Source organism: Pygoscelis adeliae, unplaced genomic scaffold (genome assembly GCF_000699105.1).
Source record: "Pygoscelis adeliae isolate BGI_AS28 unplaced genomic scaffold, ASM69910v1 Scaffold546, whole genome shotgun sequence".
In the NCBI taxonomy this organism is placed as follows: domain Eukaryota; kingdom Metazoa; phylum Chordata; class Aves; order Sphenisciformes; family Spheniscidae; genus Pygoscelis; species Pygoscelis adeliae.
Window position 1 is genome coordinate 107,679 of NW_008824951.1, and position 14,182 is coordinate 121,860.

At 46.2% G+C, this 14,182-nt stretch overlaps 1 protein-coding gene across 1 annotated transcript in view; it reads right to left on the reverse strand.

Moving 5' to 3' along the window:
* Positions 1-14,182, reverse strand: part of ERI3 (ERI1 exoribonuclease family member 3) — a gene marked incomplete at its 3' end in the record, with an annotated part of 88,963 nt that overhangs the window by 68,701 nt on the left and 6,080 nt on the right. Inside the window, exon 2 of the mRNA XM_009325603.1 lies at positions 4,866-4,982. Coding sequence (XP_009323878.1) covers positions 4,866-4,982 — 117 coding nt within the window. The remainder of the gene's footprint in view (positions 1-4,865; positions 4,983-14,182) is intronic.

Consider the following 14,182-nt stretch of genomic DNA (forward strand, 5'->3'; position numbering starts at 1 on the left):
ATTAATCTGTATTTTAATTGGGTAACAGCTGCTACCTACAGACTTCCCATACTCTGAGAGGCAAATAGATTTGAGAGATTAACGCACAGCTCTTTAGAGCGGTTTTTTTAAGCTCATTGGCTTGTGTTTTGCTTTTCTTGCCGTCTCTCTCTCCATGCATTCGCCTGACAGAGGTGGACAGCTCACCTACTGCAAAGTGCTGGCTCTGCCTCTCAGAGGGCAGCTCAAATCAAACCTCTGGAAGTGGCTGAAAAATGGGCTTTTGGGAAAGGATCATAGAATCATAGAATAGTTTGGGTTGGAAGGAACCTTTAAAGGTCATCTAGTCCAACCCCCCCTGCAATAAGCAGGGACATCTTCAACTAGATCAGGTTGCTCAGAGCCCCGTCCAACCTGACCTGGAATGTTTCCAGGGATGGGGCATCCACCACCTCTCTGGGCAACCTGTGCCAGTGCTTCACCACCCTCAGCGTAAAAAATTTCTTCCGTATATTTAGTCTGAATCTACTCTCTTTTAGTTTAAAAACATCACCCCTTGTCCTGTCACAACAGGGCCTACTAAAAAGTCTGTCCCCATCTTTCTTATAAGCTCCCTTTAAGTATTGAAAGGCCCCAATAAGGTGTCTCTTCTCCAGAGCCTTCTCTTCTCCAGGCTGAACAACCCCAACTCTCTCAGCCTTTCTCCATAGGAGAGGTGTTCCATCCCTCTGATCATTTTTGTGGCCCTCCTCTGGACCCGCTCCAACAGGTCCGTGTCCTTCCTGCACTAAGAATGACAGGCAACCTTTCAGTATCATGGCCAGCACTGATGTAAATGGCTTCTACCGCTCCAGGCACCTTCAGGACTGCATCTGTTCAGCGCCACACCCCTGATGGCCATGGGAGGAGAGGGTGAAATGGCCTCATCCAGACATTTCCCATCAGGAGGAGGGAGGGACGGGAAAGCGGACGCAGAGGTCCCATCAAAGAGTCACTGCTTGATCTTGCCCAAGACTCCTTCCCTCCTTCCCTGCCAGGCCAAACAAAGCACCAACTTATCCGTACAAGAACACATTGCCAAGCACACATGCACGCAAGATTCATGCTGCAGAAATCACACACACGAATACAAAGGGATATACCTGCTCCATGGGTACATTTCAATACAGGTCAGAGAGTGCTCAAAAGGGACCAGATTTCTACTCTCCCACCCTTTCTGATCCTTTCTGTTATCAGTTACGTCCATCTGTAACACCCAATCAACCTAGTGCATTGGGTCTCTGCAGCATTATCTGGTCTTGCAGCTTTGATAAAGTATAAAAACATAAACCGCACAATTGTAAAGTTTCACTGGCGATCCCAAGAAGCACATGGTACTTGGGAACATAAACAAGCTATAAGGCATTTATCTTTTTGTACTTTTATTGTCTGTTCCTTCAGGAAAAAAAATCAATAAAAATTAATCACAAAAAGAGAGCAAAGTACCATGAAAAAGCCTGTACAAGCACCTTCTGTGTAGAGGAAACCTTTCACTTAAGCTTCTGGCATGAACTTTCTTGGGCATCAGACAAACCACTTGCATCTTCCAAAAGGGTATGATGAGCTTTATATACCTAACAACAGCTTTTAACCACTTGCAAGCACTTTCCACCTTCTCTGTCTAAACGTTCATTATTACCAAGCCTCATGACCTGTTGTTTTACAGAAGCAGGTCAAGAGAAAGGGGACCAGATGAGGGCTACAGAGTGAGCCAGCACTGGAAGATGTGCTCCTGGCCATTGGTGTGGGAAGTTGGAGGAACCTCCTGTAGCCAGGGGAGAGCAAAGACACACCAAAAGCTAAGCAAAGGGATGCCTTGAGGGTGACCACCAGCTCTCCACCTTTGCAGACACCCTTCCCGTGCTGTGCCGTCTTCTTCAAGAAGGAAGAGGGTTGTGAGAGGTACTCCAGACCCAAGGAGTAACGTCGAGCAACCCCGGTAATCCTCCCACACACAGTCTATACCAAGCAGCCCTATTGCTTCCCAGCAAAGGCAGCGAGCGGAGGGGAAAGGGGAAAGCAGCAGCACAGCAGACAGGCTCCCGTGTAATGTAAACACCACTGCTTTTCCTACAGAGTTTATCTGGGAAACCATCGTATTTCTACTCCAAGACAGTTTGCTGATTACCTAAGCACTTGTCTCTGGTGTACAATCTGATAATCAGGCCTGGTCTTTCTTTGTAGACAAAGAGGCCAATAAATCTCACCCTTTGTAAGTAGAGGTGCCTAGACAAAGCCCTTTACTGGCATTTAGCAAAATGGTATTTTTCAGAAAACATAAAACAGCTGAAAGTCAATGGCAATCGCTGGAGCTGTGCAGGCAGCAGCTCCGCAGGAGCTGGACACACAGCACGCCCCAGCTGTGTCCCCGGGGTCTCAGGGGAACCTACACCAGCAGCACGGGGCTGACCCCTGCGCCTGCCTAGCAGGAGCCACCGACCCCACAGGTCTCTACGCGGCCACTACAGCCTCTGCAAAAAAAGCGGCTGCAAATATGAAAGGATATTTTTGAAACTGTTTAGTAAGGTCCTCAGTACAACCAGCTCACCTGTGGCTCTTAGGGCAGGGTTTCAAAGTCAGCCCCAGATATGGGGCCCGGGGACAAGCCCAGTTACCCCTCCAGCACGACCCCACTCCCTGGACCTCATGGCAGCCCCTTGCAACAGGCAGGGGGACTTCCAAGCCAGGAGGGACAGGGGCCATGCTGTGCACCCAGCAGCACGGGTGCAGTGGGGGATTGCCCAGGAGCCGGTGGCTTCCAGGCTAGGATTAAAACCAGCTGCCTAACCCACACTGTTAATAACAGAGAACTTGCCAAACCTGGCGAGTTGAACCATTTTGTGCCACCGATACACACCGGTGGGGGTTCTGTGATCATTCTGCCTGCTGGCCTCAGCACTGCCCATTTTTATCCAACTCTGGACACAAGACACCAGACCGAAGTCAGCAGCAGAATCTGCAGTGCAATGCTGCAGCTGCAATGCCCGTGCCCATCCTGGGGACTCCTGCAAATGCATGGCCAGCACACACACACGGCCTCACTTGCTGAAGGGCTCCACGCAGGAGACATGAACCTGCAGAGACACGAACCTGCAGAGACACAAACAGCTGCTCCAGGCTTCCAAGAGCAGGAGAAGGCAAAGAAACTGGCATCACAGTGAGGGAGCATTACATGGGCTGAATGTCTCTGTCACAAGCTTGGTGTCCAGAGAACCTCTCAATGTCCTCAGGCTGCAGCAGGCTGGAGGTTCCGTTCAGCTCGGACAGCCACAGCGAGCAAGACATGCAGACTCTCGTGCAACAACAGAGCTGCAACCTTTAGCAGCGGGGGGAAGGATGCAACAGACGAATTTCCAGAAAAAGGAATTTTGGTGGGAGTCAATAAGTGAGACGGCTTCTCTCTAGAATGTAGATGACATGCAAAACAGACATTTTGGGCTCTACTCTAGAAGATGACGTCGCTCTTAGCAAAGATCAGGTGCAAGCTGTGAGATTTATCACATTTGTACAAGCATATGTCCAGCAAGTCTCATGGGGATAAGGACAGCCAAAGTGGTTGTCCAGCCTTCTAGTATTAAGGTTGCAAAACTGTTTCCATTACAGCCCTCTGTTTTCACACATTTATAGCTTTCTGAAAGCCCCTCTCCTGGGAATAATGTTTTCTGTGCTTAGTCTTGGGGTTTTTTTTAAAGTTTAAATAAAATACCTTCAGCTGGTTTTTAGTTACAAGAGAATAAAAAAAAAAGAAAAGCAGTTGTTTTTACAACATGGAAATATGGAAGGGGCTGGTTGGTCCTGGAGGGGACTCCACCTAACACAGAGGAGTCATTTTTCATCAAGTTAGTACACGTGGGACAAGCACTTCAAGGACCTAAACCTCCAGCCACAGAGGTCGGGGAAGACACACCATGGTGTCGATGACCCCAGATGAAACCAGGACAGAACGAAGAACTTGGATACCGTGACTCCCATAGTCAGTACTTCAGTCGCTGCGCTGGCCAGTATCGAAACAGTAGAGTAACAGCAAAAAAGCCCAAAGCAAAAGGAACTTAGAAACTTTGTTTTAATGGCTACAGCAGGGAGGAAGAACGCACTTGCGGAAACAGTTAACTTTGTGTTGAATGAAGAAAATATAATAAAAAAAAAACAAAACCAAAAAACAACCTCTGCCCCCCTATTCCTTTGAACCATCAGGGATCACATTTACTACCTTCATCCTCCTGTCTGTATTTGGGGAAAGGTGGCTGCAGCTCGAGAGCAGCTGCCCTCAGCAACGAGAGTAACCAAGTGACAAGAGGCCACTTCTCCAGCAATCATTTCAAGTGCCCCACAAGCACGACATCAAAAAGAAAGTCTTAAAAATGGGTTACCCTACCACTCTGAAGGACTCATCAAATCCCAACAGGCAGGCCCACAGGAGAGTCATTTACAGCCTCTGAACCATGCAGCAGTATGACACTTTCTTCCCTCAGACCGCGCTCTCTCTGACCTTCCCCACCACAGTGCTGCATGGCAAAATCACAAAGAGCTCACAGGGAGGCTACGGGATTTTGAGCATCAGCTAATATGCATGCTTTTATTTTGTGGTCACCCAGGAAGACATTTGTAACTTGTAAATACAACTGATCTTAGTTAGCAGATCACAGCTAGAGTTATTTATGAATCCAAACTGAGGTCTTTACATGCTACTGCAATGACAAAACATGATTCTCCTTGTCCTTAACTCGAGGCTGGCATGACACACTGCCTTGCAGCCGCACCGTGAAGAGGTGACCCCAACCCCCGGTGCAATGGAAACCTGCTTCCCAGGGAGACTCTTGGAGCACCGGGGAACCTTTGCACTTTACCTCTGTACAGAAGGGCGTAAGCTGGGGATGCACCACAGGCTGAACATACATGTGAAAGGTGGATTCGATCTCCATCGTCCTGCCATTCAGCTTCAGGATAGGGAATTCGATGATTTCCTGAATAGAGCAAAAAGAAAAGCAGCTGTTCATTTAAAACAAACAAAAAATGAAGCTGGAAATGATCCCGCCTAGCAAGCTGGCTGTAAAAAGAGGGGCCTGACAGTCCCAAACAAAAACAAGCCTGACATGAAGCTCTGCACTACGAGGGGAAAAGTGGTGCCGGAGCACAGAGCACATCCAACACCGTGAGCACGGAGGAGGATGGTGCCGATGCTCATCACAGCTGGGACGGGTGGCAGGGATGTCTCTGTGCTCAGCGCTGCAACCACACATATCGATGCCTAAGCCGAGCCTAAGGAAGACAGTCTGGCACCACCTGCATGTGCTGGCACCACCCAGGGACCATGGAGACACACCTGCAACGGGCTCACGTCTGTTCAGCAAGGACACCCCAGGGGCTGTGCCCTCCCCAGGTCCAGTCCCATCCTCTCCACCTTGCTGTCCTTTTGGAGGACACCACCAGACAGACAACAGGAGCTACTGCATTCATGCATTCCCAGGAGAAGCTGAGGAGCACTGCTCTCCTCCAACAGAGTGAGGAGAGGAGCTGGAAGCCCCCCCTAAAATCCATCCCTATGGGACACGGCACAGCAGCAAGCCCTGCTTAATTTTCCTCTTTGTAGCCAATTTATGCTGATAGGGAAATAAAAACGTTCCTTCATCAGAAGAATGTTCAATTATTTGAATAATCAGCAATCAAAAATTTACATGGACCTGTTAATAAAAAGTTTAAACAAATCCAGTTGCGATGGATTTCTCAATTATTAAAAAATATACATGAAATTAAAAAAGCCAACCACTGAATAAAAGCGATAAAATCCTTTGTGTTCACCCCCCTCCTTCTCCACTCCCTCTCCTTCTTCCAGTTTAATGTAAGAGGAGAAGTGACAATTTGTTTGGTGTCTTTAAAGAATAATTTGTCTATGTTATTTAATAGAGATGCATGGCACCAAGGTTCTGGAGTGCAAATGAGCCCGCTGAGTGATATCCATGCAACAAGCCTCTCAAATCACTTCTGGAGAGAAACAGAGAGAGGGAGAGAGAATAAAAAAAAATATTGCTTTTTAATATTCAAAAACAGTTTGCAAAATTTAATCAAAGCAGAGCAAAAGCTAACATTTTTACCACTTTGACATTTTTATTAGCGCTTTCATAAATTTTTAAAACATGAATGGAATTAGTTTAACAACAAAAAAAACTGCCTGAAAACATCTGGAAAAGACAAATAAGAAATAATAAAAAATAAAAAAAATCCAACTCCTGTGAGTAAAATTAGCATGTGAAAATGCAGCCGCTGCAGAGGAACTAACACAGTTTTTGGACCCTGGCTGCAACCCTCATGACCCACAGGCGGAAATTATCGTGAGGTCATACATATGAGCTGATGACATCACCACCCCGGCAGGCAGAGGGCGGGCAAGAAGCTGGGTGGGTAAATGGAAACAACAAATAATTTAAATAGCCAGGAGAAACACCCAATTTCCATGGTGGACCGAGCCCATGGCCACAACAGAGCGGCTCCCCAGAGCAGCAGGCACATAGCCCAGACCAGGGCACGCGGGGAGCACGTGCCGCTGAGATGGAAAGTTAGAAAAAAACCAAAACCAAAATAAAATAAAGTGTTAACAGTGCTGAAGTGCCCAGGTGTAGACACCGAGCAGTCAAGCTGCAGAGGAAGCAGGGCTTAACTATTTCCCCGCAGTCAGCTGTGCCACACTTGGTGCGTGCTGTGCAGGCTGAGGCAGAGCGGAGGTTCGGGCGCATCCTTCCCCACGGCCGTACCACCCCACCAGGAGTCACCAAGTTTCCCCAGGAAAGAGATGAAACTCCACCCGTGGGCTGGAAGGGGAGGAGGACAGAGGCAAAGCACCTGAGCATCGCCCAGATTGCCGACTGTGGTGCAGCCAAACCCAGCAGCCTCAGCCACACAGGAGGACCCATGGAAACATGAGAAACTCAATCTGAGTAAGAAACGCTGGACACAGCTGATCCTCCCTTCAAAAAAGCTACCACAGATAGGCTCCAAATGCAAGTTTCTGTTCAGAAGGAAAATGGACTGAGAAGTTTGAAGCCAACGGACGGGATGTCGTAACAGAGCCAGGCTTAACCCCAGGATAACACCACCCCATCCTTCAAACCGGGCTGGGGCGGCTCGTTGCCCCTTAGGTCTGCACTCCACCAGGGGGACCGTAGAAGCGGGCAAGCCCATGGCAGGGCAAGACGAGCGTTCCCCCTCCTGGAGAGGGACATGCACCGGCTGGATTTCACAGCAGGGCTGCGTTGCCACGCCGAGATCAGTCCTAAGGGACCCGAAACATCCTCAGGGGCCATCAAGCGGCTGGATGCAAAGCGAGACTGAAAGACAGCCCTGCCGCTGATCTGATACACAAAGGCGTCGCTTGCCTTCCAGAACCAAAGGCAAAAAGCACTTCCAGGAGGGTCGGATTAAGACAGAGGAAATAAAAAGCTGTGCTAAAAAAACATGGAAAATTTAACAATATCTAGAATTACTATAGGTCTGTAGGAAGCACACGGCCAGGAGCGGGGGTGGAACCCCAGGAGTGACTTGAGCGTCTCAGGAGAAAGTGCAGCCGCTCTTTTGGGCTTATTTGGTCGGTTTTTGAAGCAAGTGGTAAAGGACCTTTCCCAAAAGGCTGTTTATCTGCGCGCTTCCTATAGCAGAGATTTTTTCCAGTCCCTGGCAGTGTTTGCTCCACTGGTATCTAAGGCAACAGATACCAGCCCCATGAAATCAGCCCCACTCCTCACTAACGACGTTAGCCAGTCCTGCAATGAAATTTAACCTGTGACACTGCTGTACTTTTCATTTAAACTTTCATTTGGAGAGAAGCAGTGTTTGGAGACCCTGCAGTTTGTCCTGCTAATAAAGACAAGTGTTGGGACCTTTAAAGGTGCCATTCATCTTTTGCCTTTATTAAATTCAATTTTCTTAAGCCCATGATACATCATGAAATTAAGAGTTGACATTCCTGCAGAAACAAAAATATCTATCAAACATAAACAGAAAGGGGGGAAAAGAAAGAGAGGCCTCTATTACCAAGAATTTATGGCTTAAAGTTGATCTGTTTCCACTTTTTCTCTCTCTCTCTTTTTTTTTTTTTACAAGCATATGGTTTGTTTTAGATATCCAAAATGTTATTACAGATCTAGAATTTCATTAGTAATTATTATGAAACGGTGAGCACTCAGACACACACACACAACCCCCCAACAGACCATGATGCAGGAAGGCAGCCGGGCGCGCTCTCACGTTTCACAGCAGCCCGGTGAGCTCAACACGCTCAGCCCCATCTCCACCGCCAAGGACCTTCGCTGCTTCTTCCCAGGTGGGAAAGGTGGAGGTGAGCGACATAAGGGAATTAAAAGGAAGAGGTTCACTGACACTTCCTCTCTTATCAGAGTCCGATCATCCGTAAGTGCTACCTTGAGATCCTCACCCATTTCCACTTCCAACACTGAGTACACGTTCCAACTTCAGCAGTGATTTGTGCCAGCAGCATTTGGGGATTCTAAGTCTCCCCCCCGCCCCCCTCCCAGCTTATCCTTACAGCGCAACCAGAAGTTATGGATGTGCTGAAATAATGCTGAGGGTGTCCAGAGGCTGCAAATAGTCGTAAGCTACCAGAAGAACAAATGTACCCATTTGAATTTTGTGAGCACTGCAATTAGGTATTTTATTTAGCACTGCAAAGTAACTTGAAAGGAAATCTAGGACTCAAACCATCAGCAATAAATAAGTGGCTTTTTATTTTCCTTTCATTGTCAGGAAAAGTTGAACATGTTTTCTGTTGAGAAATTCTGCACGCGGCTCCCAATTACAAGGCATTTGCATTTATATTGTTGGAACACAGAGCTTCTAAAATCAATATTAACACGCTTAAAGAAAAAGACATCGGCACCCTGTCCCTCCCCTCAGCTGCGCCCCCAAACATGGTAACAATAGGAACCTACAGAGCCGGAGACTTATGCATATCCATTACCAGGTCCACTCTCTTTACAACAATCTTGCATTTATGATTTCACGGTACTTCAAGCAAATCTGTGTGACAGCTCGCTCAGAATATTTGCCTTTAAAAAAAAAATGTTACCAAAAGAAAAAAAAAAGAGGTCCCAGATGCAAGCCTCCCGTGCAACCTGGCTGTCCCAGGCCAGTGGGCTGAGCAGCAGCAGGAGGCTGCAGAGTAACTGCGGAATGGCTAGGGACTTCCTTTTAAGAAGGATTTGAAAAATTTGTAAGGGCATGTGAAATCACCAGTCGTTCCCTACCCAAGCATCCTAAATGAAACTGCCCTCCTTTTAACATTGGAGCAGGGATGCACAAATTCAGCCATCTTGATCTTCTTGTTAATAAAAGAAATGAACAAGCACACAACTATAATCACTAAATAATTTCCTGTAACAGACAGACCTCGAGTTCAGAGAAGAAAGCACCTGAAGTTACACTAATTTCCACAGAGGAATCTTCTTGCTTATCATTTTGGATCCGGGGAGCACTAACATCATTAGATGAAAAGAATACAGTGCCCAGCAAGAACCTCCCGGCTCTCAAAACCTTTTAATCCAGAAGCCCACGTGTGAAGTGGACAGGGCACACTTCAGGACACTGATTTATATATTTGAGGAAGACCGTGTGGCCTGTTCCGTTCAAAAACTACCAGAAAATAATTTATCACTTACGCCCACCCCCATGTGAAGAAGTTTAATAAACACAAGAATAAAAGATGCCCATAAAAATCAGAGCTGACTGTTCAAAATGCAATAAAAACAAGCAGAGGCCGTTGAGAGAAAGGGATTTTTTCTGATAAGAAAAAGCATAAAACTTCCTACCAAAAGACACCGTCACACCTTCAAAAAAGGTAAGGGCGGAAGAGGCCAGGGAGTCTCGTGGAGAGGGGACAGGCTCAGCACCAGCTCATTTTGTTGAGGGATGTTTCCTTTCCCCCCCCCCCCCTTTAAAGAAAAAAGTCATTTTATGCACAAGGAGCTTATTTCTTAAACAAACACTCGTGTTTTTGATTTACACCACGGGCTGCTCCTAAATAATTTATGGCGGGTTAAATTTATTGCACAGCCCTGGCCGGCTGCAAATTCGAATTGCCAAATAATTAGATTTTAGGGCAATGCTTATAAATTATCCGCCGATTTGTCCGGACTTGTTTGTCAGTTGCTTTGTGCTTCGGGTCATCTTTGGCATTTCGCTGTTTGTGTTTTAATTGCTGATTTACACTTTGACAGATGAGAGTTGATGCCTCCAAGATCGGGGAGGGGGCGGGGGGGTGAAGAGCAGAAAGAATGAGAGCTTTTAAAGCCTTGTGATTTTCCTTTTTTTCCAAGGCAATTAAAATCGAAAAGGGACATAGTAAGGACAGCACTAGCCTAACAGATCTGCCTCCCCAGTTTCCATCCTCTGCCTTAATTATTATTTTAACTAAAGCCGCTTCCAAGTGAGCAGCCTTGCACTGGCCCTCAGGGGCAGTAACCAATATGACCTCATAGGTCTTTTCCCCACTTCTAAATTTTTATTAATCTAACCAAAACAAGTACCATAAAGGCAACACCTCTGCAGTGGGGGACAGCAGGACTGCTGCTGAATCAGGGCTATGCTGACTTTCCAAAGGATGCCTACCTGCACACATGGCGAGGAGTCTCTCAGCGCTTCTGTCCCGGGTAAGTTACTCTGTGTACTGATTAACCCTGCCAAAAGGTCTTTGGGGAAGCAGCTGACCCCAAATTTCTTTTTCCGTCACTACCTAGCTTAAAGTACACATTTGCACACACCCAACAATTTAATACATTTAAACAACTGCTATATCCTGGAAAAGTGTGAAGGGAAATACACATCAAAATCAAAACACAAGGGAACTGGCAGAAATATGGAAAGATCATGAAACACCGGGATAAGATGATGTAAAGACAAATTCTGCTGCCTGATCATTGAATATCCAAGGTTTCTTCCTTCCCCTGCTCTTAGATGAACCTCACTGTCTGCCCCCATCACTCAGGCACCGGAGCCCAATGTCAAAGGCTGGATTTCCTCAAAGATAAATTTTGAGTTGCATTTTGGGTTCTGCACTGGCATCAAACCTGGCTCTCATTTTCAGGTGCCTCCTTACAACTGTGAGGGTGAGGGACCATTTCTCTTTCTTTAACAGAAGCTGATATTCCCATCTAATCACATGCCTCCAGGAGCTTGAGCTTTAAGAGAGACATCTAGTCCATGCACCTGCCCGAGGGCAGCATCACCTCCCCCTAAATCATTCCTGACTTTGTCTAGGCTGTTTTTACAGACTCCAATAAAAGAGACTCACACGTTCCCCGGGCACTCTATCCTCCTGTTTCATTAGTCTTATCATTGGAAAGTTTTTCCTAATGTCTAATCAGAATTTCCCTTGCTGTTGTTTAAATTCACGACTGCTCTTCCTACCCACAGCAGACACAAGCCAGAACATTGCCAGTTTTTTAACAGAAGACCTCATCATACATAGCTTTCTCTTCACTGCACTAAACACAACCCCAATGCCATCCAGCCTGCACTCACAGGTGTGTTTTGCAGACCCCTGGTCACACTCACTGTTTCTCTTTTGGATACTCTTGAAACGGTCTCAATTTTTTTTTTTTTTAAAAGTATGGAGTCCAAAGTGAAACACTTCCCCCAGCTGAGGTCTCTTTTTACAGGGCCAAGAAAAGGAGGATCCACATGTGTCACAAATGACATTTTCCCCCTAAACTTATCACTGTGGTCTTTGGGACTTCTTTCATACCTGTCATTGTACCTGAAATCTCAACAGCTAGCTCACAACCCTTGTCCTGCCATCCTGAACAAAACTTTTGGTAGTCATTTGCTCCCAGGCTGGTTCCTGCCTCTCAACATCAGCATCAGCTCACCTGCCAAAACCCACAAAGCTATTTTGATCTTTCCAGCAGCACCCAGACATCACAAATAAGGCAGAACCTCCCTCCTCTTCCCACACCTGGGATGAGAAATATAGACCAACAGACATCAACATTTCAACTTGTTTCTTCAAGCACTACTGACATATATTTAACCACCCAGAAAATCTCCACCGACACAGCCAACAACAATTTAAGCTTGACAGTTTGGGAGAAGTTTAGTACTCAAACCAGGTTACAAACAGCACACACACACATTTCCAAATATTACCTTTCCTTTGCAAGATGACAACTACACTGTATACTTTTTCACGTCCGCTCCTTTCTACCACAGGCAACCAGCCTGTGCAGTCCTCACTGCAGAATTATCAAATCATTTCAAGACCCAACCTCTTCACCTGATATTGAGCAGCACAAACGATCAATGTTCCCAGCAACACTAAAACATCTGGGATGGGTAGAAAGGGCACGCTAATGCATGTAAATGAACACCCAGGGTTTTACAAACATCACAACTAGCTGCTGGTGACAGCGCATTTCTGCCTGCCAGAGAGGAACTAAATAACACAACCAAGAGCTATTTTGCCAGCTAACAAGTGCACAGATCGACAAAGAGAACACAGGGATGGTTGCACAGCCAGCTTGGCACAAAGGGGAAGAAAACACGAGACTTGGGCATGTCCTGTGCTCTTCTCGACAAAAATTGCTGAGCTGCACTTTCTCTTTACCAGGAAGGTTTTATTCAAAACTAAGAGAAGATCACCTTAGCGCAGCAAAGACCATTCCCCAGGAACCACAGCAGCCTGAGAAGCGGCATCCCCGTGCAGCGCTCCAGGCAGATGCCACACCATGGAAGAATACTGCCTGTTTTTAAAACATCATGCTGGGAGGGACGCAAAATACCCCCCTGTGCCTCAGAGGCTGTGAAACAGCAGCAGGCACACACCGATCATCGGCAACTGTACAGGGCCATGCACACAGCAGGACAAGCGCAGCAAATGTACAAACCTGTGGCACCCGTTCCCTTCACTTCAGAAATGCATGTGGTGTGAACATTTCCAGCGGCACACGTTACCCTCAGCAGCAGCTTTACGGAGAGGCAAAGAAACCTTTAAACACAATACAGCGGACTTGCACATTCCTGAGCTAGCCTGGATCTTTTCTTTTCAGGGTGACTGCCGCTCAACTACTTTCTGCTGTAACAACACATCTACTTAACTTTGCAACTTGTCACCTAAACGATGTGTGATGTTTGCACAGCTAAGGATACAGTGTTCAAACAGCACAGGTGGGGAATTGCACGCCGGGATGCATAACTGATGTGAGGTCTCCACACGCTGCGAGGGAAAGGGCAACATGACTGATTGCTTTAAAGTAGTCATCTCATCGGCCTGTCAATAACCAGCCGAAAGCTAAGCAGGTTGGGTCAGGTTAGGACTGCAGCAATTGGCCACCTGAGTGCCTTGGTATTTTAGGCTTGTTGCTGTAATAATGCTGGGTTTATATCTTTAAATAAGAAATTGCTTTGAATTTTTTTTTCATAGATCAGATGGCTTGCCTGGTGGTCTCGTGGTTGTGCTCTCCAGGAGATTGGGGTTCAGTAACTATTCATGTTCTCTAGCTCATCGGGTTTTAAATAAATACAGCTAATTCTGTTGCCTGAAGCCATAACCCACCCTGTCAGATTCGTATGGGTCACAGCAAGGTTGTCCCCACTTACTGGGAGAATGAGGGAGGTCTCCAAGGCAAAATGACTGCCAAGGAGAATGCAGCTTTTGAGGGTTACACCACACCTGGTGTCTCAGACCCTGCAGAAGCCTCTCCGAAACACTGGTCTTCTCTCTACATCTTTTAAAATAAAGACATTATTCTCCACATTGGTCAAAATAAGATTTCACAACAGTCCAACAGAATTGCAATGAAGCACATGACATACGGAAAATATGATTAAAAAAGAATGGCATCTCTAATTTCAGATGCAGCTTGTAGGATGTTGAGCTATGGATATTCATGTGCTCCTCGCAAAATTTTTAACTGTTCAGAGGAACTAGCTACAAGGCTTCAAAAAGTTTTTTCAAAAGATTGTTCAAAAAATTAACGCGAACAGAAAAACCCACCTGAAACAGCTTTTAAATGAACTATTTCCTGCCACTTTAGGAACTTAAGGCATTCCGACATAAGAAGAATGGCACAACAGCCATAATTGGCAAAGAGATGATAAATATATATATTTTTTACTTACTTTTATTAAAAAAAAAAAAAAGAAAAGACTTTAAGTCACTGTG